The following is a 21,196-nucleotide window of genomic DNA, read 5'->3' as shown; positions in this document are numbered from 1 at the left end:
GACACAGTCCCTTCCTTGGAGACCCCACACTCCCTGTCCTTGCCACAGTGGCACCAGGACTCCTCCTCCTGTGCCCGTGCCAAGGGACAGCTGTCCTGGCCCCACTCCACAACTCAGAGGCCAGGGCAGTTCCAAACATGGCTTTTACTGAATCACAGTGTGCGACATCACTGCTGGGCTCTGAGCCATTTTCCCCGTGTGTACCGAGGCACGGGGACCCCCCCTGCCCCCTCAGGCTGGGGCTTTCCGGGGAGGCACCTGGGTCTTCCTGCGGTAGCGGCCAGGCACCAGCAGCTCCAGGGTCAGCTCGGTGATGATGGCTGTGAGCCCCCACACCTTGTGGGGGCCGTTGAGGAACACGGGCAAGGTGTATCCGTAACCGCTGGCCGTGCGGAAGTGGGTGTAGCCCTGGTTCTCCTCACGGAGCAGGTGAGCCAGGGGCAGGGTGAACACCTCCTCCACCTGTCAGCACAGACCGCAGTGACCGGAGCAGCTGCCACGGGAAGGGGAGTGGGTCTGGGGAGGAGTCACTCACCTCATCAGGGTTGGGGTTCAGTGTCAAGGCCTCCAGCGGCCCCAGGTTGGCCACGACGGGTGCCACGGTCATTCCATGCTGGAAGGTGTGTCAGCAAGGGACAGGGTGACACCCCCTTCCCAAAGTGCCCGTGCTTTGACCCCTCTGCACCCAGTGCAGGCACCCACCATGTGTGTCACCCCCTGACCAGTGCCACTGCCTTGTGCCCTGTCACCTTGAATCCCCACAATTCCTGTCACGTGTCCCTGCTGATCTGTCCCTGTCACACCAAATCCACCCCCCTTGTCCCTGCTGCCCTGTACCCGTCACCTCTAACACCCATCACCTGTGTCCCTGTCACCCTGAATCTGCCACAAATTACCCTATTGCTTTGTCCCTGTCACCCGTGACCCTGCTGCCTTTTCCCTGTCATTCCAATCCTCTGCTACCTGCAACCCCCCTCACCTGTGTTCCTGTCCCCCTGAACTCCAGGCACCTGCACCCTGTCACCCATCTCCTTGCCTTGTCCCTGTCACCAAGAACCCTTGCTCTGTCACCTGTGTCCCTACTGCCTTGTCTCTGTCAACTGAACCCCTTCCTTCTCTGTGTTCCTGTGGCCTTGTTCCTGTCACCAAAACCCCTGTCACCCCAAACCCATCACACCAGAACCCTGTCCCTGTCACCTCGAACCTGTCACCCATGACCCTGCTGCCTTCCCTGTCACTTTGAACCCGTCCCCGTGTCCTGCCCCCTGCCCTTTTGCTCTTGTCCCCGCACGCCCTTGTCCCCACGCCTCCAAGCCCCGCCAACCCTCGGTACCCGGTCGGGCAGCGTCCGAAGCTGTCCCCAGACGCTGGTGGCTGCCACCGCCACCCCCAGCTCCTCCCGAGTCTCCCGCAGAGCCGTGGCCACCGCGTCCCCGTCCGCCGGGTCCCGCCGCCCACCGGGGAAGCTGCGGGAGGGATCGGGGTGGGGGGGTCAGGGCCGGCCCGGCCCCGGTGCCCGCTCCCCCCGCCGGTACCTGACGTCGCCGCTGTGGGGGCCGGCGAGGCGGCGGGAGCGGAGCGTGAAGAGCAGCGCGGGGCGGCCGCGCACCGAGCACAGCGGCACCAGCACCGCGGCCGCCGCCGCCGCGCCCCCCGCGCCCCCCGCCGCCAGCCGCGCCCGGCACCGCCGCTCGCTGCCGCCGCTCAGCACATCCCCGGCGTCCCCCGCACCGCCGGCACCGCCCGGGCCCGCCATGGCGCCGGCACGGGGCGGGGAGGGGCAGCGGGGGAGGCGGGATCGGCACCGCCCCCCGCACCGAGCCCGCCCCCGCCGCGGCCCTTCCACACCGAGGGCGGGGCAGCCCCGCCCGGTGTGCGACAGCCTCCTCCGGTGCGGAACGGCCGCTCCGGGTACGAAACCACCCGAATGAAACCGCCTGCCAGCTTGGCCGTGCCCCAGCCTGGTGTGCGACAGCCGCTCCCAGGCGTGCAGCGCTTTGCCTGTGTGTGCGACAGCCGCCCCCAGGTGTGCGACACAAGTCCCACCTTCGCAGTGTCCCTGCCAGGTGTGCACGTCCTGCTCCAGCCCCGCCAGATGTGCAACAACTCCTGCCAGGTGTGCCACCTACCATCTAGCTTTGCAACAACCTTCCGGCTCTGCTAGTTCTGCTCCAGCTGTGCTATAACCCTCATCATGTGCACAGCAGCCAGGTGTGCAATAACCCCTCCGGGGTGTGTCCCTCCTGCTGGTGTGTGACAGCCCCTGCCAGCTGTGTGACCCCACCTTCCAGCTCCACACACAACCCAGCTGTGCAAGGCTCACCTCTGCCCCCCTACAGGCCTTGCAAGGACCCTTCCAGGCGTCCAACAACCCCTTCCAGGCGTCCAACAACCCCTTCCAGGCACAGACTCCCCCCACTTCCGACAGCCCACATGTGCCACTGGCCCTCCGTATCACCAGGTGCCAGGGCTTATCAGGGAATTTCCACTGTGGAAACAGCCTCAACGGTGTTAGAGGCTGGGAAAAGGCTCCTGGATAAATCAGGGAACGCTGGTGACCAGCCAGCCCCTCTTCCCAGAGAATCCCACGGACAGAAACTCTCACACCTGCATCTTCAGCTCTCAGCAGGAAATGATTTTTAAAAAACTGTATAGAAATCATCACTCTCCATGATTCTTTGCTTCCAGAGCCCGTCATTGGCTCCGCAATCCCATTCCCATCTCTGGAATCAGCGGAACCTCTGCTCCTCCCACACATATCGCTTCCCTGCTGGAACTTTGCGGAAAAACAGGCTGTTCCCTCGGCTCATGTTGCCCTGGAAAAGGAAAACGACCATGGAGAGGCCACAAAAGGTCCAGGGTGGCCTCTCCAAACCCCATGGGGCTCCCACCTGGCTCTTCTCCGTGTCCTGGTGTACACCAGCATATCCCAGCTTCAGCACTTACCTCCCTGTGCAGCTGGCTCCAGCAATCCAGCCAGGAGGAGTAGGTGGGTGCATAGGGAAGGAGACCCCCGGCCAACCTGGGGAAGGAGGAAAGACCCACAGGGAATTATTCTCACCTGGAAATCACCCGTTCCGTCTGTAGCTCCACACTGGGTTGAACCCCAAAACAACCCTCTCCCACTTTCAGCAAGGAGGGATCAACCCTGTGGAGCGCTGGAAGCACCTTTCCACCGGGGAATTTCAGTAAAGTGGTTCCAGGAGCTGATCCAGGGCAGAGGGACACAGGTGTCAGTGGGACTAGGGACTCACCCACAGTTGTTCACAGCCATCAGGTTGGAGACCAGGACGAAGGGGTAGGTCAGCATGCTGGCAAAGAACTGCAGGAAAAGCGGGGATCAGTGGAATGTTCCTTCTTCCCTCCACATCGGGAGAACCCCTTGGAGTTCCACCCTGGGCCGGGAGCCCACTCCTGCCACCTCCACAGAGTCACACATGTCCTCCACGGAGCATCCCTTGGCCTGTGGGCTAATGTGGCTGATCCCAGCCTAGCTCCATCCCCACCCTGGCAGCCGCAGGATTCCAGGAACACACCACTCCCTAGGGAAAGGATCCACCTCCTGCCCGTGGCCGTACTCACCCCAGTGACCGCCTGGGAGTAGCTCTTCATCTCAGTCATGGTGGAGACCTGAGGGAGGAGCAACAGCACCTGAATGCCCCCAAAATGGGATTGTGGCTCCCAGAATACCCCTGGAGCTGTCCCCCGTCAGCTCCCGGCATTCCGGATCGCGGCGCGGAGCCTACCCCGTTCTCCAGCGCGTACGTGTTGATGAGGTAGGCCAGCATGTTGCACAGCCACAGGGAGAGGATGTCCCCGAGGAGCCGCGGGATGAGGCCGCTGCGAGGGAGGAAACAGTGGGAATGTTGGCTGAGGGCTGGGATCCGACTGTGCTGGTTTGGGACAGGGGGTGGCTGTTCCCACAGAAGCTGGGTGACAGGGGAACAGCCATCCCAGGGAGTAGGGATGCTCAGGTGAGTGATCTGGAGCTGCTGGAGGGATCCAGGATACTCCCAAGAAGGCTTTGGGACCTTCCCACTGATGCCACCGCCACGGTGCCCCTCCCGGCCTTGCTGGCACTCACGCGAAGAATCCCAGGATTCCCTCTTCCCGGTAGATTGTGGCGAAGGCGCTTAGTGTCCCACTGGGATAGCGAGAAAGAGGAGGGAGAATGTCAGGGCCATCCCAGGATCCCAGGGCTCCTGAGCACCCAGAGCCCCCGGGCCGTACCTGTACTTGGTCTCACGGCCGATGAACTGCACCATGCAGCGCAGGGTGATCACTGCGGGGACACGGGGGTGACACGGCAGGGACAGCAGGCACCTGGCACTGCGCCCCACGGACCCTTGGGATGGGGGGACACCTACCGTGGAAGGGGTGGGTGATGAGGGTGGCGGCAGAGCGGGCGACCATCTCCCGGGAGGTCTGGAAACAAAGGGAGCATCACCAGGAGGGGACAGGGATGCGACATCCCACTGCCTTCCTCCTCCTCCTCCTCCTGCTCCTCACCTCCTTGAGCACCTGCTCCAGTGAGGACACTGGCTCCTTCTTGCTGGCTCCAGGCTGGAGGGGGAAGGAGGAGTCAGGTGGGAACAGCTGCCCGGAGAGGGGACGCTGTCCCCAGGGTGAGGGTGGAAGCTCCCGGCCCACTGGAGCGCTCCGGATGCAGGGCTGGGGCTGTCCAAATCCAGGGGACGTGGGGAGGAGGGAGAGAGAGGAGAGAAAGGAGGGGAGAAGGAAAGAACAGGGGGGAACAAAGGGGAAAAGAAGGAGGGAAAGCATGGAGAAGGGAAAACAGACAGAAGAACAGAATGAAGGAAAGAGGGAAGGGGAGAGAGAGAAGAGAAGGGAAAAAGAAGGAGAAAAAGAAGAAAGGAATGCGGGAAGGAAGAAGAGAAAAAAGGAGAAGGGAGGAACAGAGAAATAGAGGGGGAAGGGAAGGGAAGGGAAGGGAAGGGAAGGGAAGGGAAGGGAAGGGAAGGGAAGGGAAGGGAAGGGAAGGGAAGGGAAGGGAAGGGAAGGGAAGGGAAGGGAAGGGAAGGGAAGGGAAGGGAAGGGAAGGGAAGGGAAGGGAAGGATGGATTCCCCATGGGAAGCATCTCTGCACCCACCTCAGCCTGCTCGGCCTCCTGGTACCGCTGTGGAGCAAAGGGCAGGGTCAGCGCAGGGCCAGCACTGTGCAGGGAGCCAGGGGTCCCGGTGTGCCCCAGTCCCGGCGGCAGAACCCCTGGTCCCCGCAGCGCCGCGGGCCCGGCGCCCCGCCCGTGCCGGTACCTGCAGCACTTTGCTGTGCACCACGGTGCCGATGGCGCTGGAGCAGAGGCGGGGGGCGAGGCCTTTAAAGAGTCCTGCTCTCCCGTCCACCTTTACGATGTGCTTGGCTGGGGACAGCGGGACCGTCAGCCCCGGGGGGACCCCACGGCGGCGCCGGGACAGCGCCGGGGCGGCCCCACCAGGGCGGACTCACCGTAAGAGAAGAGGCCGGGCAGCTGGTATACCTGGCGGCCGAAGATGTTCCTCCCCAGGGTGGGCGGCAGCGGCTCGTAGCCAACCTGCGGCGGGAACGGGCAGGCTGTACCCCCCGCGCGGCCGATACCTGGCCCGGTACCCCCTCTCAACCCCGCCATTCCCGCCCTTACCTGTACCAGCACCTTCACGTACATGAGCGGCTGCGAGAGCACGGTGAGCCCCGAGCCCAGCAGCACCTGCGAGGCCGCGTCCGCCATGGTGCCGCCCCGGCGTTACGGCACAGAAGGACACGGCCACGGCTGCCGCCGCTTCCGCTTCCGCCTCCCGGTACTTCCGGCGTCGCCGTGACGTACTTCCGGCCGTTGGGGGCGCCCTGGGAGTGCAGCGGCTGCCATGGAAACGGCGCCGCGGGTGTTGCCATGGCAACGGGGCCTGCGGGAATGGGGCACCCCCGGGCCTGTGGGGACAGCGGGGACAGCGCTCAGGAGGCATCCGGGTGGCAGAGCGAGCAGCACCACATCCCGAGAGCCCAAGGTGATAGCATGGGGGTAGGGCTGAGGTGATACCAGGCAACAGAGGTGACACGCTGGTGGCAGGGCCCACACCATGGTGGCTCAAGGTTGGCTGCCAGCAAGACTCTGGCCAGGCTCGGGGACAGGAGGACCCCTGAGGGTACATCACAATGAGAACAGGGAGCACCAGGCAAGGCCATGGAGGTGGCAACATCTTTACTGCCGAGCGCAGGCACAGCAGCGTGAGGCCACTGCACGGACAGCGAGGGGACGTGCCCTGTCCCTGGGCCTGTGCCCGCCCCGCTGCCAGGATGGCCCCAGGAAGGCCCCCACGGCTGGATCCTGGGAAGAGTCACTGGTGGCACCACGGTGGCGGAGGCTCAGCGGTGGCTTGCGGTGTGTCGCAGTGCTTGTGCCACTGTCCAGCTGATGCCTTCCCCTGGTGGCACAGTGGCCATTCCCTGCTTCAGGTACCCTGGAAAGGGCCACTCCAGAGTCAGCTCCAGGCACCTTTCCTGTAGCGGCACGGGGGCCATTCTCTGCTCCAGCTGCCCTGGGAAAAGTGACACTGGAGCTGGCTCTGGGCTTCTCTCCAGCACCAACACCTCCACTCTGGACACCAGGAAGAACTGGATGCCTGCGGGTCCCAGCCTGGGGGGCACAGGAGAGGCATCAGACCCTCTTGAGGAGTGGGACAGCACTGGGGACAAGTGTCCCTGCAGGACTGTCCCCTCGGGGCCTGGATGGGCTGTGGTGTCTCCAGGCTCACCGGGATGCTGGTGTGGCTCCGGTTTGTTCGGCGCAGGACATTCCTTGCTCTCCGTCTCTGCAGCTGCTTCTTTCTGCGTGGCTCCATCTGTGCCAGGTGGTAAAGTGTCACTGGGATATCTGCACCCTCTATCACCATGTTCCACCCTGGCTCTGCATTCCTGCCACCTCAAAATCAGTGGCACGTGGAGACTCACTGGTCGGTCAGGGCTGTGGAAGTCATCTGGGATCCCCTCGGACACGGAGCTGTCAGAGCCACTGGTGCTGCAGGGGGAAAGAACCACCTGCAGCTCCCAGTGCCATCAGAGGGTAACATGAGGTGGCAGGGGATGACATACCTGGACTCAAGGTCTGAGGGGGACACATCGCTCCAGCTGCCTCCAGAGCCTGGCTCACGACCCATCTGCCGCTGCAGCAGCGCATCCGCCTCCACCAGGCACTGCTGGAGCTGTGGGACAGTGCCAGTGTCAGGGTGTCATCATGGTCCCATGGCACCAGGGCACCCTGGGCCAGGTCTAAGCCCACCTTGGCGGGCACAGGGTCGCAGAAGTCGAGCAGGGTGTCACAGAGGAGGCGGCCCAGTGACTCGAGGTCCTGCACGCTAAAGTGGGAGCTCCTCCCACCTGAAGGGGACAGAGAAAAGGAAACAAGTGCAGCTCCCAACCCAGGACCACCCTGCTGGCACTGTCCCCATGGCTGTGGCAGCCCCTCACCCAGCGTCGAGCCACTGAAGGCCACTTCTAGGGTGTAGCTGTGGGAGACGCCCAGGCGCCACATGGAGACCCGGCCTGTCCCCTCTTTGCTCTTCTGCACCTGGTACTTGCAGCTGGAAAAGGAGAACTGGGGATCCCCAGGGTCAGAGGGGTCCCAACCTCACAGGGACAGCTTGGGAAGCAGCACGGAGGGTGGCTGCATTCCCACTGTCACCACAACACGTGGCTCTGAGGCATCCATGTCCCACCTTGTCGGGGGCGTTTTTGCTCAGCATCAGGGGGAACACACGCTGGTGCAGCCGTGTCGCGGTGCCATCCCTGCCGGCATCGCAGCCGTACATGAAAACGTTGTTCTTCCGGCTGTGCCCATGGAAGTCGCAGTACAGCACCACCTCCCGCTCTGCCAGCAGCCTGCACACATCGGGATATGGCCACCAGCACCGCCGCAGCAGCAGCCCTGTCCCACCAGCTTCCCGCGCCTACCTCACCTCTGGACCATGGCCCGCAGGTGCCACACGCCGGGGAAGGAGCCGGGAAGCGCCTTCCCATAGGCCCTGTTGGGATCCCGTCCCGCCAGGGAGCAGCGGGAGTTGCCCACCACCACCCCGTCAGGGTTGAGCATCGGCACCACCTTGAAGACAAAGAGGCGGCGCAGGAGCTTCGCGTCCTCGTGGCTGCTCAGCAGGAAATCGAGGAATCCCCTCATGGCCCAGGAGCCGCCGCTCTCGCCGGGGTGCACGCGGGCACTTGCCACCACCACCCGCTTGCCGGCCACACCGCCTGGGCTGGTGATGGTCAGCAGGTAGATGGTGTTGCCGGCCAGGCTGCGGCACAGCGCCTGCACCGCGCAGTACCGCGAGCGCGCCGGGTCGGCCACCAGCGCGCGCAGGTAGCGCTGCAGGTCCGAATAGGTGTAGGGGTAGCAGGCGGCGAAGAAGCACGTGTCACCGTCGTGCGGGAAGCGCATGGACCAGCTGAGCCGGAACATCGGCGGCTCCCCCGCGATGTCACGGTAGTAGCATATGTCGGTCCCGACCCGGCGCCAGCCTATGCCACGGCTCTGGGCATCCCGCTGGGAGTAGAGCAGTGGCTGCAGGCCCTGGCCATAGAGGCTCTTGGGCTTGGCCATGTTGGCGATGGTGAAGCGGTAGAGCGGCTCCTGCCGTGTGTTTTGGACACGGAAGTAGAACCACTGTGTGTGTTTGGCCGTGTACAGGTCTGGCCGCAGCATCAGCACGTACTCGTAGGGGCCCCTGTGTGGAGAGGGAAGGGCAGTGCTCAGGATCCAGGCTGACACAAAAGGCCCCACGCCCCCCAGCCTCTCTCTTACACCTTGATGGCCTTCTGGAGGTTCCCACTCTCAAAGCGGGACTCGAAGAGCAGCGTGGTGTCCTGGGGGCCCTCCAAGGGGGCTGCTGGTGAGGAGAGTGGCCCTGGGGCTCCCCTGACCCGAGCACAGGTAAAGCAGGAGCCTTGGAACACTGTGGGGGGAGCAGGGACAGTGGTGGGGGTCTGGGTAGAGCGGAGGCACTCATGGGCGCTGCCCATGCTCCATTACCTGGGCTGGAGTGGTAGACAACAGTGCCTTGCTCCACACTGAGGGTGTACAGGGCCTGCTCCGGGCCCGTGGGTGGGCAGAAGGGCTCTGGTTCGGGGGGGACCCACTCTGGGAGAGGGGGAGACACAAACACCATACACACAACAGGGGTCTGGCATAGGGGTGAGGCGGGGGGACAGGTGGAGCATCCCCTCACCAATGTGCTCAATCGTCTCCTGGATGACTTCACACTCCACAGGCCAGCGGGGAGCAGGGAGGGAGAATGGAGCCTGCGGTTCTCCTGGAGACCTCCAGGGCTGCGTTAAGGGAGCCGGTCTGCCCTGCTGGAGTGTCCACACCAGCCTGGGGGCTGCAAGAGCACCGGGAAGGGCTGGGGGTCTCCAGTGTGGTGGGGGTAGGGGCATCCCCCAAAACCAAGGCAGGGACTGGCCCTCCCACCACACCTGCTGTGCTGGGGGACTGTGAGGGGCTGCAGGGTCTCACTCACCGTTTGGCCCAGGACCTCGTTGCCAGCTAGGGTTGGTGTTGCCCATGGTGGATGCCTTGGGATGCTGCCCAGAGGGTTTTCCCGGGGACATGGCAGTCTCTTCCCTGCCCGTCTCGTCTTGGGGAGAACAGCGCTGCAGCCAGGGGCAGGAGGGGACACAGCCCAGGGACAGGAGGGCAGAGTGGCCAGGACTCACCTCGGAAGTAGCCATAGAAGCGCAGGTGGGCGCGGATGAAGCTGTCGTAGGGCTTCAGGACCTGTCCCCCACCGAACCCTGCAGAAGCCCCCTCCCCTCCCTGGGCAGCATGGCGCCCTGCGGGCACCATGGCTGTGAGAGCCCTGGGAGACCTGGAACAGCAGTGGCAGTGTCAGGGCTGGGCTGGCACTTGGCTGTTGCTGAGCTACAAGAAGGAATGGGGCGGTCCTGGAGCAGAGCTGGGAAAGGATCCAGAGGGATTTTACAGTCATTAAGATTGGAAAAGACCTCCAGGATCATTGAGCCCAGCCTGTGATCAATCCCCACCTTGTCACCCAGACCACAGCACTGGGTGCCATGTCCAGTCCTTCTTTGGACAGCTCCAGGGCTGGGGACTCCACCACCTTTCTGAGCAGCCCCTTCTGATACCTGACACCACTTTCTATCAAGAAAATTCCTCCCCTCGTCCAAACCAACCTCAACTTACCCTGGCAGAGCTTGACGCTGTTTTTTCTGTCCTGTCACTTGCTCCCTGGCAGCAGAGCCTGACACACCCCCTGGCTGCACCCTTCTGACAGGGAGTTGTAGGGAGTCAGAGGGTCCCTCCAAGACTCTGTCACTCCAGGCTGAGGCCCCACAGCTCCTCCTGGTACTCCAGACCCTTCTTCTGCTCCATTCCCTTCTTTGGACAGCCCCTCTTGCCATGAGGGCTCCAGATTTGTCCCCAGGGCTGGAGGTGGCCCAGCAGTGTCAGAACAGTGGACAGCCCAGGTGCCATCAGCCTTTTGTGCACCTGGGCCCATGTCCAGCTGCTCTTACCAGCACCCCCAGGGCCTCTCCCAGCTTTCCAGCCTCTCTTCTGCCAGCCTGGAGCATTCAACAGGGTTGGTGTGACCCAAGCATAGGACCTGGCACTTGGCCTTTACCTTCAGCTCTTCAATCCAGCCTGCCCAGTTTTCTCTGCAGAACTTTCCTGCTTCCACAATGCACATGCCCACCCAACTCATAATCGTGGATTACAGGGATCTGTTGTGATCCCCCATTCCCATCTACCACCTGCCCTCAGCAGAATCAATGAGATGGCACTTCCCAAACTGCTATGATTTATTGGACAATGGTCAAAAGAACTGTACATCTGTAAAAAAACAAAACAAAACAAAAAAACCCCAAGAGGTGGGTACAGCACTGCATGCCTCATGTGCTCGAGGCCGTTTTCCTCCGTTTCAGCCGTGACCGCCAGTCCTCTGGCAGTGCCTCGAAGTTGGCATTCCTTTCAGCCATGCCACTGCAGGGATAAAACAGGATGTCAGCACCCAGCTGGCCCTCTCATGGATCCCCCACCTTTACAAGGCACCAGGAAATGTCCTGGTGCCTGCCCCTGGGGTCTGTACCTCATCAACTGCTGCTGCTTCCATTCCTCGATGCGCCGCTGGGCTGTGGTCTCCCGGTCCTCCTCACTGGAGCTGGAATTCTCTTCCTCATCCAGCTCCCGCTGGATACTTTGCCACTTCTTCACCAGCGATGGCATCTTTGTCTTGCCCTTCTTGCCCTGTGCCACAAAAATAACAGTGGTGACCGCCGCTGGAAAGGGAGGAGGGAAAGAACAGTGCCAATGCGAGACCACCACCCATATGGCCTACCTTCTCCTTGCGCCCCTTCCTTGGCTTCTCCTTCTCTGGAGGCGGCGGCGCCTTGGGGGTGGGAGGTGGGGGTGTCTGTGGGGGTGGCGGGGGTGGTGGCTGCTCAGCTGCAGTGCCCGCGGCTGGCGGGGCTCCCCGTGCCGGTGCCGGCGGTGCGGTGGCTGTGGTGGCCAGGCTGACGGGCACAGCGCACTCCGAGTATCCCATCATGGAAGGCGCAGCTGGTCCTGTCACACCCAGGTAGCTGGACTGCAGCCCCAGCGCCGTGGGCTGAGGGCCGGCGTGGCCTGGAGCCATGCGGAGGTTGGGGCGTGCCTGGATGTCGCTCTGGAGGCGCTGGCGTGGCCTTAGGGAGGCCAAGGGCACGGCTGATGGCTGGTACTTGCCCGTGGCCATCAGGGGCTGGCTGTAGATGACAGGGCAGCTGCCAATGGTGGCCGTGCGCTGCATCATCCCCGGGCTCATCTCCACTGCTTTCCTCTTCTGTGGCTTGGCCGAGAGCAGGGGGGATGGGCTGGGATCGACAGCAGCCTGGAAGAGAGGGCTGAGATGAGTGTTGAGCCAGGAGCACCACTACACACCCATTTCCCAGTCTCACACTCTGAAATCAGTGGAGCTCTGGCTCCACTGCTTACCTGGCTGCTGCTGGCAGCGGGGCGCACCAGGGACTTCAGGGGAGCATCTTCCTCTGTTCCTGGGGCAGGCGGCTCCTCACCCCCCTCATCTTCCATCTCCACTTCCTGGATCTCCCCATCTTCTCCAGGCGGTGGGGGTGGCGGTGGAGGTGGCGGAGGTGAGTCTGGGGGGGGCGGAGGTGGCGGAGGCATTTCCAAAGGCAAGGGAGGTTGGAGGACTGGGACAGAGGACTGAAGCAGAGTCCAAAACGGAGTGAGCGGCATGAGAGACGTAGCAGGAACTTGGCCTGAGAAGGATTCTTTACAAAGGGAGCCTGAGGAACACACATTGACGCAGGCTTGAATGCCCGGCCTATGGTCTGTACCACCCCCTCCTGCCCATGGTCCCACTTGGAGGCACTGCCACCATGGACTGCCGTGCCCTGCACCCCCAGCTCTGGGGCCAGGGCAGCCAGTGTCAGCGAGGCGTACCTGCAGGGCGCTCGGCGGCCCCCTCGGCGTGCTCTCCTTTGTCTTTGGGAGGTGGCTTTGGAGGACTGTCGGGTTTTCTGTCCGTGGCGCCTCGCTGTCCCTCCTCTTCGTCCTCCCCGTCGGGGAACTCCCATTGCGACTCTCCCGAGCGCTCGTTAACATAGAAATAGCGTCTATGCTCCCTAGATCACAAGAAAGAGAAGGAGGCTTCAGCGTCCCTTCTCCGCCCCCGACACTCCGAGGCGGGCCTGCCCACGACAGCGGTGCGCTCTCGCAGGGGAGACCCTCGTGCAGCAGGGCTGCCGCTCTCCCACACACAGCAAACAACTTTGAGGACAGAGGCAGGAGAGGCCCGAGCCGACTCGCTCAAAGCTATTTGCTATCGCTGGCTGCGGGAACGTCGCCCTGAGCCCCCCCGCTCCGAGGGAGAGGAGGGCCGGGACCGCTGGCAACGTCTTGCTAACACTGGGACTTTCAGCATGGCCTTGGCTGAAAGTCGCCCTCCGAGAAGAGGCACAGGGGAACAGCCCAATGGAGGGAAGCGGCTGCCCCCCTACCCCATGGTGCGCAGTTTTTTATGATACTCTTGGTGTCAAACACACAGTGAATGCTAGAGAGAGGGAGCGGATCTGGGAGCTGAAAAACAAAAGAGCAAAGATTTCAAACAAAGGAAAATTAATCAAGAAAGCCAAATAGACAAAGAAATGTTTGGGTCTGACCTGTTGGCAGGAGACAGAAATCTTGTTCTTCATTCCGTCGGTGAGTTGAAGTTTGTCCTTTGGAAGAGCTGTTGGTCAGAAGAGCTGATCCAGAGATCCTGCAAAGTTCACAGAGCTCTCGCATGCGCGACCCCCCAGGCCCGCCCCTCACAGCGCTGGACACTCGCGAGAGGGACAACCAGCTCTGTCCATCAGGGAATCAGCTCCGTCGCAAAGCACTGGGCACTCCGTCTGAATCCTCCAGTTTGGTGGCTGGCCCAAACTCTGCGAGTGCCGGACGTTTCTCTGCCTGCCCAGCACTAACAGAAGCCGCTCTCAGTCTGCCAGAGGGACGGCGCCAGCGTCGTCGGGTGGTTGATGGTCACAAATCATGTCTGAGATGTCAGAGATGAAAGGTGAGAAAGGAGGAGAGCGCGTACCTGTCCCAGTGGCAGGACCAGCCTTTAGGGGTGGCGTTTATTTCGTATTGTTTAAGCTGTTCGGCTGCGTCTTGGAGTTTGCGTTTGAGGTAGTTTCCATTGAGAGCACCTTCTCGCCAGTCTGCAATGCGGGTCTAGAGGGCAAGAACCGGGGGAAGCCGGTGAGGTGGGCTGCCAGAGGCCCTGGGGGGGGCAGGACTCGAGGATCGGGAGGCTCCCTTCCGGCAGAGGACGCGGGGGGCCAGGAGGAGGACACCCCGCCTCCGTGCCAAGCCACGCTCTCCCCCCGCCGAGGAAGGGAGGGCCCTGCGCGGCGAGGCGCCACGAGGCTCACGCAGCACCGGCACTCGGACGGCGGATTGCATCCGATCCGCTCCGGAACACGAGGCCGGAGCGAGGGGCGAAGGCTCGGTTACCTCTGTCTGCAACAGCAACATGTGGAAGTTGGAGATAGATTGTCTGTTGATGCCCAGGAACTCCAATTTACTAGTCAGAGTATTTGCCAGCTCTCCAATCTGAAACTGCCAGGAGAAAGGGCAGAGTCAAGAGCTGCCCTCTGGGAGCAGCATGGGGCAGCTACAGCCCCGTGGCTCTCAGGAAACACCGCTTGAGACCACCCACGGCCCCTCAGCCTGGAGGGACTGGGACATGCCACCCTGGCCCTGTGTGCCTGTCATCCCCTCTGTTAAATCCCACTACATCCTGTGCCCCAGGGACAGGGCAGTGTGGGTGGCTGGGTGACAGCTCCTCCACGGATTGCGCTTGACTCTGTGTAGAAGAACAGCACGGGCTCAGGTAGCTTTGATACTTTGGAGTTACAGCAGAACCATTGCCACAGCAGGTATCTAAGAATGTTTCCCAAATAAATGGGCCAGGATGCCATTCCAGGTTCTGTAAATAATTGCTTTTCCAGAGAAACTAGCTGGAAAGCACCAGCAAGGGATAACAGCTCTGGATTTACTGCAGAGCAGAGGCAGCAGCTACATCAAAACTCAGGTCAGCTCATGGCAGCCATGGCTACTCAACCCCAGCATCCCACGGGAGTGAAACCTCCAATGCAGGGACATGGGGATCCCTGCGTCCACCTCCCTGATTGGAGGCACTGCACAGAAGCAGCCACAAGCCAGAAAGGAATCTGAACAAGAATGCCTACAAGTGGCATCACCACTGCTTTAAGGAGGGCTCTTAAAATGTCTGGTTTTAACTTCCCTCCTCCAAAGAGGCTTTGGAATGTCCACCAAAACCACCAAGGAAGCATCTGTCCCTAGAGAGAGGATGGGCCAGAAAAGCAAGCCCTAGAGAAGACCAAGGCAGGCATATGAATTCCCATGTTAATGTGTCTCTGGAGAAGCCAGGGAACATCATGGAGCAGAGGGTGACTTGGGAGCGGTGGCCCCGGCGCAGCTCCTGTACCCAGGGAGATCCCAACCTGATGAGCAAATGGTACTGGTTACCCAGGGAGCCGGCATTCCTCCAACAGCTCTAAGGGAATCCTGCATGGAAAAGCACCACATGGTCTGTCACAGAGCCCACTGGGACCAGAAGGAGGGTGTGGACTGCAGAGAAAACCAGCAAGTCCAGCCCTGCTACAGGCTTTTATTCTTTTTATTTAAATAAATTAATTTAAAAATCAGGTCTCAAACAGATGCTGCACTGAGGAAGGCTCAGTTTTGGTCTGGGAATGTTGCAACTCAAAATCCTTTAAGGAGTCGCTTTACGAGGGAGATACGAGATTTTTTACAAGGACAAAAGGACCTTCCCTTTCACACCACAAAAATTATTTAAGTGGTGGGAAATGAGGACAGGGACGGGCAACTCTCACTGCAGGTTCCACCACAAACTGGCGATTCCCCATCTGCCACAGGGAGGTGACAACATTTCCCAACGTCACAGAATAACTCCAGAGCCAAATTTTATGCTGCAGGATATCTCAGGGTAACAAGTGACATGGGGACTAAAGGACAAATAGGAAGTATCTTCCCTACTGCTCTGTCATACTGCCCTAAAGCCTGGAGCTCTGCTATGGATCAGGGAATTGATCCAGTGTAGCCAAAGGAGCAAACCAAGGCTCAGAGAAGAGCTATTGGCAGGATGCTGCAGAAATCCCCAGGGCTTCCCCAGCTTGTATCTAAAAGTAAAGCCGGGCGAAGGGCAGAGCGGTACCGTCAGCCTCAAGAAACGGAGAGATTACGGACGAGGAGTCTTCAGCCTGGAAACGGGACGACTGACCGGGCCAGAGACTGGAATATTGTTATTGGTGAAAACAAAGTCAAGATCAAACTGGTTGTCCTCTGCCACAACAACACCCAGGGCTCAAGTCTTTGCCCTCCCACACCCTCCTTTCATCCAAGCTTTTGCTGCTGAATCCTACTGGAAACAGAATAATGTCCCAGTCCTGCAGAGCCCTTCCTTCACAAGCTGTCCCCGCAGCCACACTGGGATCTGAGCTTTAAAAGCTTCAGGTGGTCCAAATCCAGAGCCCAAGCTCTGGTGTCCCCAGGGAATAGGTGGCTGGGGGAGCCAGCATGTCCCTTGTTCCTGTTAGCAGCTGGAGCACCCATCACATCCCTCATCTCACAGACATGCACCTCTACCTCTCCATACCTTTAGATCCTGCTCTTCCTCTTCCATTTTTGGAGCCCCTTGTGATTTGGCTTTTTCCTGGGGCTCCTCAGATTCTGCCTCTTTGTCTGAGCTTGGATCAGTTGCTTCTGTGCTTGGGGCTGCAGGAGAAGGAAGAACAGGTCAGTTCTTGTTCCACCACCACCCTGGCAGTGCCAGCAGGTGGCTGGACATTGTGCCTGGAACCAAAGCCAATGTGGGCAACAGTGGGGAAAGAGTTAGAACCCACCAGAGCCAGTGACGAGAGCCTGAAATTTAAAAGGAGAGATAGTCACTGCTCTGTGTTTTGGTGGTGGGGATCCTTCCAGAAGGATAACATGGGAAGGGGAGTATTGGAGCTGCTACAGTGCAAAGCAGCAATGAGGCAAGGCCTGGGAAAATGGGCATCAGGGAAGCAGGAAGATACTAACTCCCAAAATCTGTCAATAAGAGGTACTAGGTAATAAGTTAGTGATGAAAGACTGAAAAGGTCCCCAAAAGCTGCCAGTAATAGAAGGTTTTGCCTTCAGATGACTAATTCGCTGTCAAAACCGTAAATTTCAAAGAAGGAAGTTTGGGGCAGAGTCCCACAAGCCTCTGGGGAGAAACCCCAATTCTCAGCATGTCCTGGTGCTGGAAGGCAGGACACTTCCCTAAACCACCCTCCAGCAGCAGGGTGCTCAATTTAAACAGCTTATTTTGGAGTGACAGCTTTTTGTTCCCTAGGTTAAGGTGGAATCTGGTGCTGCTGGGAGGAGCTGGCTTCAGGGTTATTTGGAAAGCCCCCTGGCAAAACCATTCATTTTCCTATGCAAAAATTACATCACTGAGTTAATGCCAGAGCTGTCACCCAGCTCATGCCCCTGCCTGAAGCAGAGGTGCCTCAGGGCCACAAGAACCCTGGGATGGGGCAGGCACCAACTTCCACTCTAGCAGGACACAGCCTGCTGTAGGCACTTTTGTATCAGTTTTTCCTTGGAAAAGCAGTTTCATTCAGCTTTCTGTGCTGCAGGCACACAAATCTTGTACTGGGAAGGGACTGGCAAATCCAGAGAAAAGGAGACTCAGGGGACCTTCTTGCTCCCCACAATGCCCTGAGATGAGGGTGGAGCCAGGCTCTGCTCCCACCAAACAAGAGACAGGACAAGAAGAAATAGCCTTAAGTTGTGCCAAGGGAGGTTTAAGTAGGATATGGGGGAAATTTCTTAATGGAAAGAACTGTCCAGCGCTTACACAGGCTGCCCAAGGATGTGGTAGAGTCCCCATCCCTGGAGGGATTAAAAGAACATGTGGATGTGGCACCTGGGGACAAGAGTTAGTGGTGGCCTTGACAGTGCTGGGGGAACAGTTGGACTCCATGACCTCAGAGGGCACTTCCAACTTGAACAACTCCATGATTCTACAGTCTGGGAGTCCCAGAGCTGTTTGGCACAGAGTGTTCCTTAAAATGCTATAGCTGGTGCATTTTGGGAAGCACAGCTCTGGAGGATTCAACTGGAACATGAGGGGTAGTTGTGTGTGACTGATATATCCACACACCCCCTTAGCTGAACCAGCCCCACAGAAAGAGGGGCTGCCTTGCCACACAGGCTGGAGTTACATTCCTTACACATTGAGTGTGGGGTCCTGGAGTAGCTCCAGGGACACTGCAGCTGTCTGGAATTTAGTACCAGGCAACTCAAAAACTGAACTTTAGAAGTGGAAGGTGACAGCACCCAGTGTGCCACAGGCTGGCTTTGTGATGTTGGGAGGAAGAGGAAGGCAATGGGATGTGAGGCAGCAGTTATCTCTGTCCTATCTCCCAAGGAACCACTGAATGCAGCACTCTTCTCCTTACGTAGGTAATTAGGATAGGGAGACTGGGGCAGAGGAGCAGCTTACCCCAGCGAGGCTGGGCTGTGACAGACTTGTCCCCACCTGGCACACGTACCTCATGACCCTTCCCGGCACTGACCTGTGGGTCTTCAGGGAAAGGAGACCCCCTGCTCCTCCCTCCAAAGGAAGCCTTTCCAATTACCTGCTTCTCCTGCTTCTGGGCTCTCCCGGCCCGTTTTGCTGGAGCCTCGACTGGCGGACTCGGGGCTCGCGGCTCCCACAAACAGTTTCCATTTGCCCCGCTTGGAGGCCAGCCTGCGGGATGCGTCCTGCGAGGCCGACTGGCTCCCATCGGAGAGCGGGCTGGAGCCTGAAACGCTGCCATCGCCTTCCTCCAAGGCACGCAGCTCTGCCTGCCGAGACACGACATCCCAATTTATTCCCAGCAATACCATGGCTACCATGTGTAGCCCTGCTTCCAGGACAAACGTCTTCCATTACCTTTTTCCTCTCCAGCACCATCTCCAGCTCAAGCGTGTCCTGCTCCTCCTCCTCCGCGCTCTCTCCCGACTGCACCACACTGCACAGATCCTCCTGCCCTGTGTCTTCCAGGGGGTCCCTGCTGGGCTCTGGCTCTTCTGGGACAGCCGGAGCCTCTTCCACTTTGGCCTCCTCTTCCAGAGGCGGCTCAACCTCCTCTTTGCAGATCACTTTCCTCCTCCAGCGCTCCTCTTCCTCCTTCACCACGTCAGGCACAAGTGGGGCCAGGAGGGCCGCAGCCACTCCCTTCCTCTCTTCCTCACTGTTGGAGAGAGCCTGCACTCCCTCATTCACTTCCTGTGAGATGAGTTCCATGTGAGCTTTCTGGCAACTGCCTGGGAAACAGCCCATGCTGCCAGGCCCCTCCTAGGGCTGCAGATGGAGCAGAGCATCCCAGGTGCTTCCAAGGAAACCCAAGGAGGCCTGCAAGCCCCATGGCAGCCAGAACCCACATGACTGACCTTCTTCACCTCCCGCTTGCTGAGGTTGGTCCCACGGCCAGCACTGCCTGGAGTCCCCTTCTCCTGAGGGAATGGCTCCGTGGCTGCCACGAAGCTGCCGTTGGTGCCTGCCACAGTGCTGCTGAGAAGAGGAGAGGGAATGAAGGGAGGGACTGGGACAACATCCCACAGGCAACATCCTGGAGGTCTTGCCCACCTGTGCTGGTAATGCTGCAGGCCCTGGACCTGCGTTGCCAAGTACTGTGGCAGCTCCCAGGTCACCTCGTTGCTCTGGGTGTTCCAATAGTAGTAGCAGCCAGTGTTCTCATCCCAAACTTCCTGCCAGTCGCCCATCTCCAGCTCTCCCACTGCCAGGGGGACAAGGACAGCCTGTCACTCCCCTCACCCCAGTGACACCTGTTTGTCAGCACCCCCTTTGGAGAGAGGAGTGGCACTCACCTCCAGCCAGCGAGCACTGGGTGTCATACTGCCACTCCGGGGCCGGCGCCGAGCCCGTGCCATTGGCTGTGCCCGACGATGGGCCTGTGCCAGAATCCCTCGGCTCCGGGCGGGGAGGCATGGGGGGTGGCACGGAGGAGGAGGAAGAGGAGGCAGCAGTGGGCTCAGCGGGCTGGGCTGGAGCTGTGATGGCATCGATCTCCTGTAAAAACAGCATCCCACCATGAGCTTCAAATCCCAAGCCAAACCAAAGCACACACTGACAAGGACAATGCCTTGGACTGTGAAACTCCCCTCCTCCTACCATCCCTCCCCTCCCTTTGTCCTTGCCCGAGTGGCACTCACAGCTAGGAAGTTTGCCAGGGTGCTGTCAATGTCGGCAGAACTGCTGCCGTTGGCATCTGTGGAACGGGCCGGCTTCTCCAGGGTCTCACCCTCCTCATCGTCGCTGTCAGCGTAGGCACCCAGCAGGCACAAACCTCCTGGAGAATGGAGAGCAAATCCTCAGGGGAATCCTCCTTCCTGCTGCCACAGGGCATTGGATCCCACTCCCCACCTCTGCTCCAGGTGCCACTGTCATCCCAGGGGGAACAGCCCCTCTACAAGTGCCAGTGACAGCCTAGGGGGACTCAAGAGCCAGTAATAAAATGCATTTATAATGAGCAACAGCCCCTTGGGAAATAACAGCACAATTAAAATAATCAACACGGAAACAACTCCAGCTCCAAAGTGAATTATTTAGGAAAGGGTTAACGCTCTTCCCTCAAAAATAATACTTAAACGTGGTTAATGACCCTGCGTTAAAAATACAGGGTTATGGAGAGGGAAACAAATGCAGTCCATAAAAACTCCTACATTTAGCACAAAACCCACCACACTCAGAACCAGAAAACCCACATGCAGCACCTGCAAAGCTATTTGGGACCTCACAGCCCCGCACTTTTAGGACCAAAACCCCATACATACCACCAAAGAAAAAAAAAAAAGTCACACAAAGGACCAAACTCCTACGTTTAGGACCCCCAAGCCTCCACATTTAGTATCAAAAAGGCCTAGACTTAGGACAAAACACCACTTTTAGGACCAAACTCCCCACATTTTGAACTTTTGGACCCCAAAAAAATTATATCTGAGAATCAACCACCCCCAAAATTAAGACAAAAAGCCCCATTTACAACCACAACGCCAAGATTTTTTTTATCGCTATTGTGCATCAGGGGCCGTAAGCATCCCTAAATCCTGAAATTCCTAAAAAAAACTAGGGGGAGGAGAATGTAATCCCGCGCCTTATCCCAGAGCGCTCCCTTACCTGTGGCTTTGACGGCGGCGGGAGCAGGAGGCGGCGGATTCGGCGGGTTGCGGGGCGGCTCCGCCACCGTCTCGGGCTCATCTGCGGGGCAGAAGCGGCAATCACGGGGGGCTCAGGCCGGGGGGAACGCGGGGGAGAGCGGATCGGGACCACCCGGTGCCGCCAGGCCGCGCTAGGCCGCACTAGGCCGCACCCCGCTAACAAAGCGCCCCCGCTCCCACCCGCCTTCTTCGCCTTACCCGGTTCGGAGCCCGAGTCGCCCCCCTCGCCCGCGGGTCCTGCCGCCTCGTCGCGGCGCGGCGCGGGCGGGGAGAGCTGCAGGATGGGCCGGCGGCCGGGCGCGGTCCGCGCCTTCTTCCCCATGGCGGCGGCTGCGCCTCGGGGCTGCGGCCGCGCGCGCCGCGCGCAGGGGGCGGGGCGCACACGTCACCGAGGGGGCGGGGCC

At 60.0% G+C, this 21,196-nt stretch overlaps 4 protein-coding genes across 6 annotated transcripts; all 4 read right to left on the bottom strand.

Annotated features, from left to right (window-relative positions):
• Nucleotides 1-125: 125 nt before the first annotated feature.
• NUDT8 (nudix hydrolase 8) lies at nt 126-2,458 on the bottom strand. The gene is made up of 4 exons (XM_030275417.4): nt 1,536-2,458; nt 1,334-1,466; nt 536-613; nt 126-462 (listed from the first exon to the last, which is right to left on the bottom strand). The coding sequence occupies exons 1-4, from the start codon at nt 1,754-1,756 to the stop codon at nt 232-234; spliced, it is 663 nt and encodes a 220-aa protein (XP_030131277.3). The 5' UTR covers nt 1,757-2,458; the 3' UTR covers nt 126-231.
• A 156-nt stretch (nt 2,459-2,614) lies between these two features.
• MTCH2 (mitochondrial carrier 2) lies at nt 2,615-5,820 on the bottom strand. Its single transcript, XM_030275412.4, has 13 exons — nt 5,640-5,820; nt 5,468-5,552; nt 5,275-5,381; nt 5,112-5,138; nt 4,510-4,563; nt 4,368-4,425; nt 4,231-4,282; nt 4,085-4,144; nt 3,747-3,840; nt 3,583-3,630; nt 3,255-3,322; nt 2,947-3,022; nt 2,615-2,816 (listed from the first exon to the last, which is right to left on the bottom strand). The coding sequence occupies exons 1-13, from the start codon at nt 5,724-5,726 to the stop codon at nt 2,730-2,732; spliced, it is 903 nt and encodes a 300-aa protein (XP_030131272.1). The 5' UTR covers nt 5,727-5,820; the 3' UTR covers nt 2,615-2,729.
• Nucleotides 5,821-6,176: 356 nt separating this feature from the next.
• On the bottom strand, nt 6,177-10,658 carry AGBL2 (AGBL carboxypeptidase 2). Of its 2 annotated transcripts, XM_030275399.4 has the most exons (13): nt 9,704-10,658; nt 9,508-9,624; nt 9,217-9,369; nt 9,021-9,128; nt 8,793-8,943; nt 7,951-8,715; nt 7,711-7,873; nt 7,463-7,589; nt 7,275-7,372; nt 7,088-7,197; nt 6,947-7,013; nt 6,751-6,837; nt 6,177-6,632 (listed from the first exon to the last, which is right to left on the bottom strand). In XM_030275399.4, exons 1-13 carry the CDS (start codon nt 9,831-9,833, stop codon nt 6,198-6,200), a joined length of 2,511 nt encoding a protein of 836 aa, XP_030131259.4. In that variant the 5' UTR covers nt 9,834-10,658; the 3' UTR covers nt 6,177-6,197. The 2 variants fall into 2 exon arrangements, with proteins under 2 accessions (XP_030131259.4, XP_072786786.1); XM_072930685.1 differs by having other exon boundaries at nt 7,275-7,589.
• Nucleotides 10,659-10,789: 131 nt separating this feature from the next.
• On the bottom strand, nt 10,790-21,164 carry FNBP4 (formin binding protein 4). 2 transcript variants are annotated; one of them, XM_030275395.4, is made up of 16 exons: nt 20,991-21,164; nt 20,752-20,832; nt 19,788-19,924; nt 19,443-19,644; nt 19,201-19,351; nt 19,005-19,125; nt 18,505-18,840; nt 18,206-18,416; nt 16,192-16,310; nt 14,004-14,108; nt 13,588-13,721; nt 12,450-12,631; nt 11,979-12,292; nt 11,344-11,874; nt 11,095-11,252; nt 10,790-10,988 (listed from the first exon to the last, which is right to left on the bottom strand). In XM_030275395.4, the coding sequence occupies exons 1-16, from the start codon at nt 21,112-21,114 to the stop codon at nt 10,898-10,900; spliced, it is 2,997 nt and encodes a 998-aa protein (XP_030131255.4). In that variant the 5' UTR covers nt 21,115-21,164; the 3' UTR covers nt 10,790-10,897. The 2 variants fall into 2 exon arrangements, with proteins under 2 accessions (XP_030131255.4, XP_030131256.4); XM_030275396.4 differs by having other exon boundaries at nt 19,005-19,122.
• Between the last annotated feature and the right edge of the window lie 32 nt (nt 21,165-21,196).

Source organism: Taeniopygia guttata, chromosome 5, assembly GCF_048771995.1.
Source record: "Taeniopygia guttata chromosome 5, bTaeGut7.mat, whole genome shotgun sequence".
NCBI lineage: Eukaryota > Metazoa > Chordata > Aves > Passeriformes > Estrildidae > Taeniopygia > Taeniopygia guttata.
The sequence above is the reverse complement of the archived record's forward strand: the minus strand, read 5'-3'. Positions and strand labels throughout refer to the sequence as shown.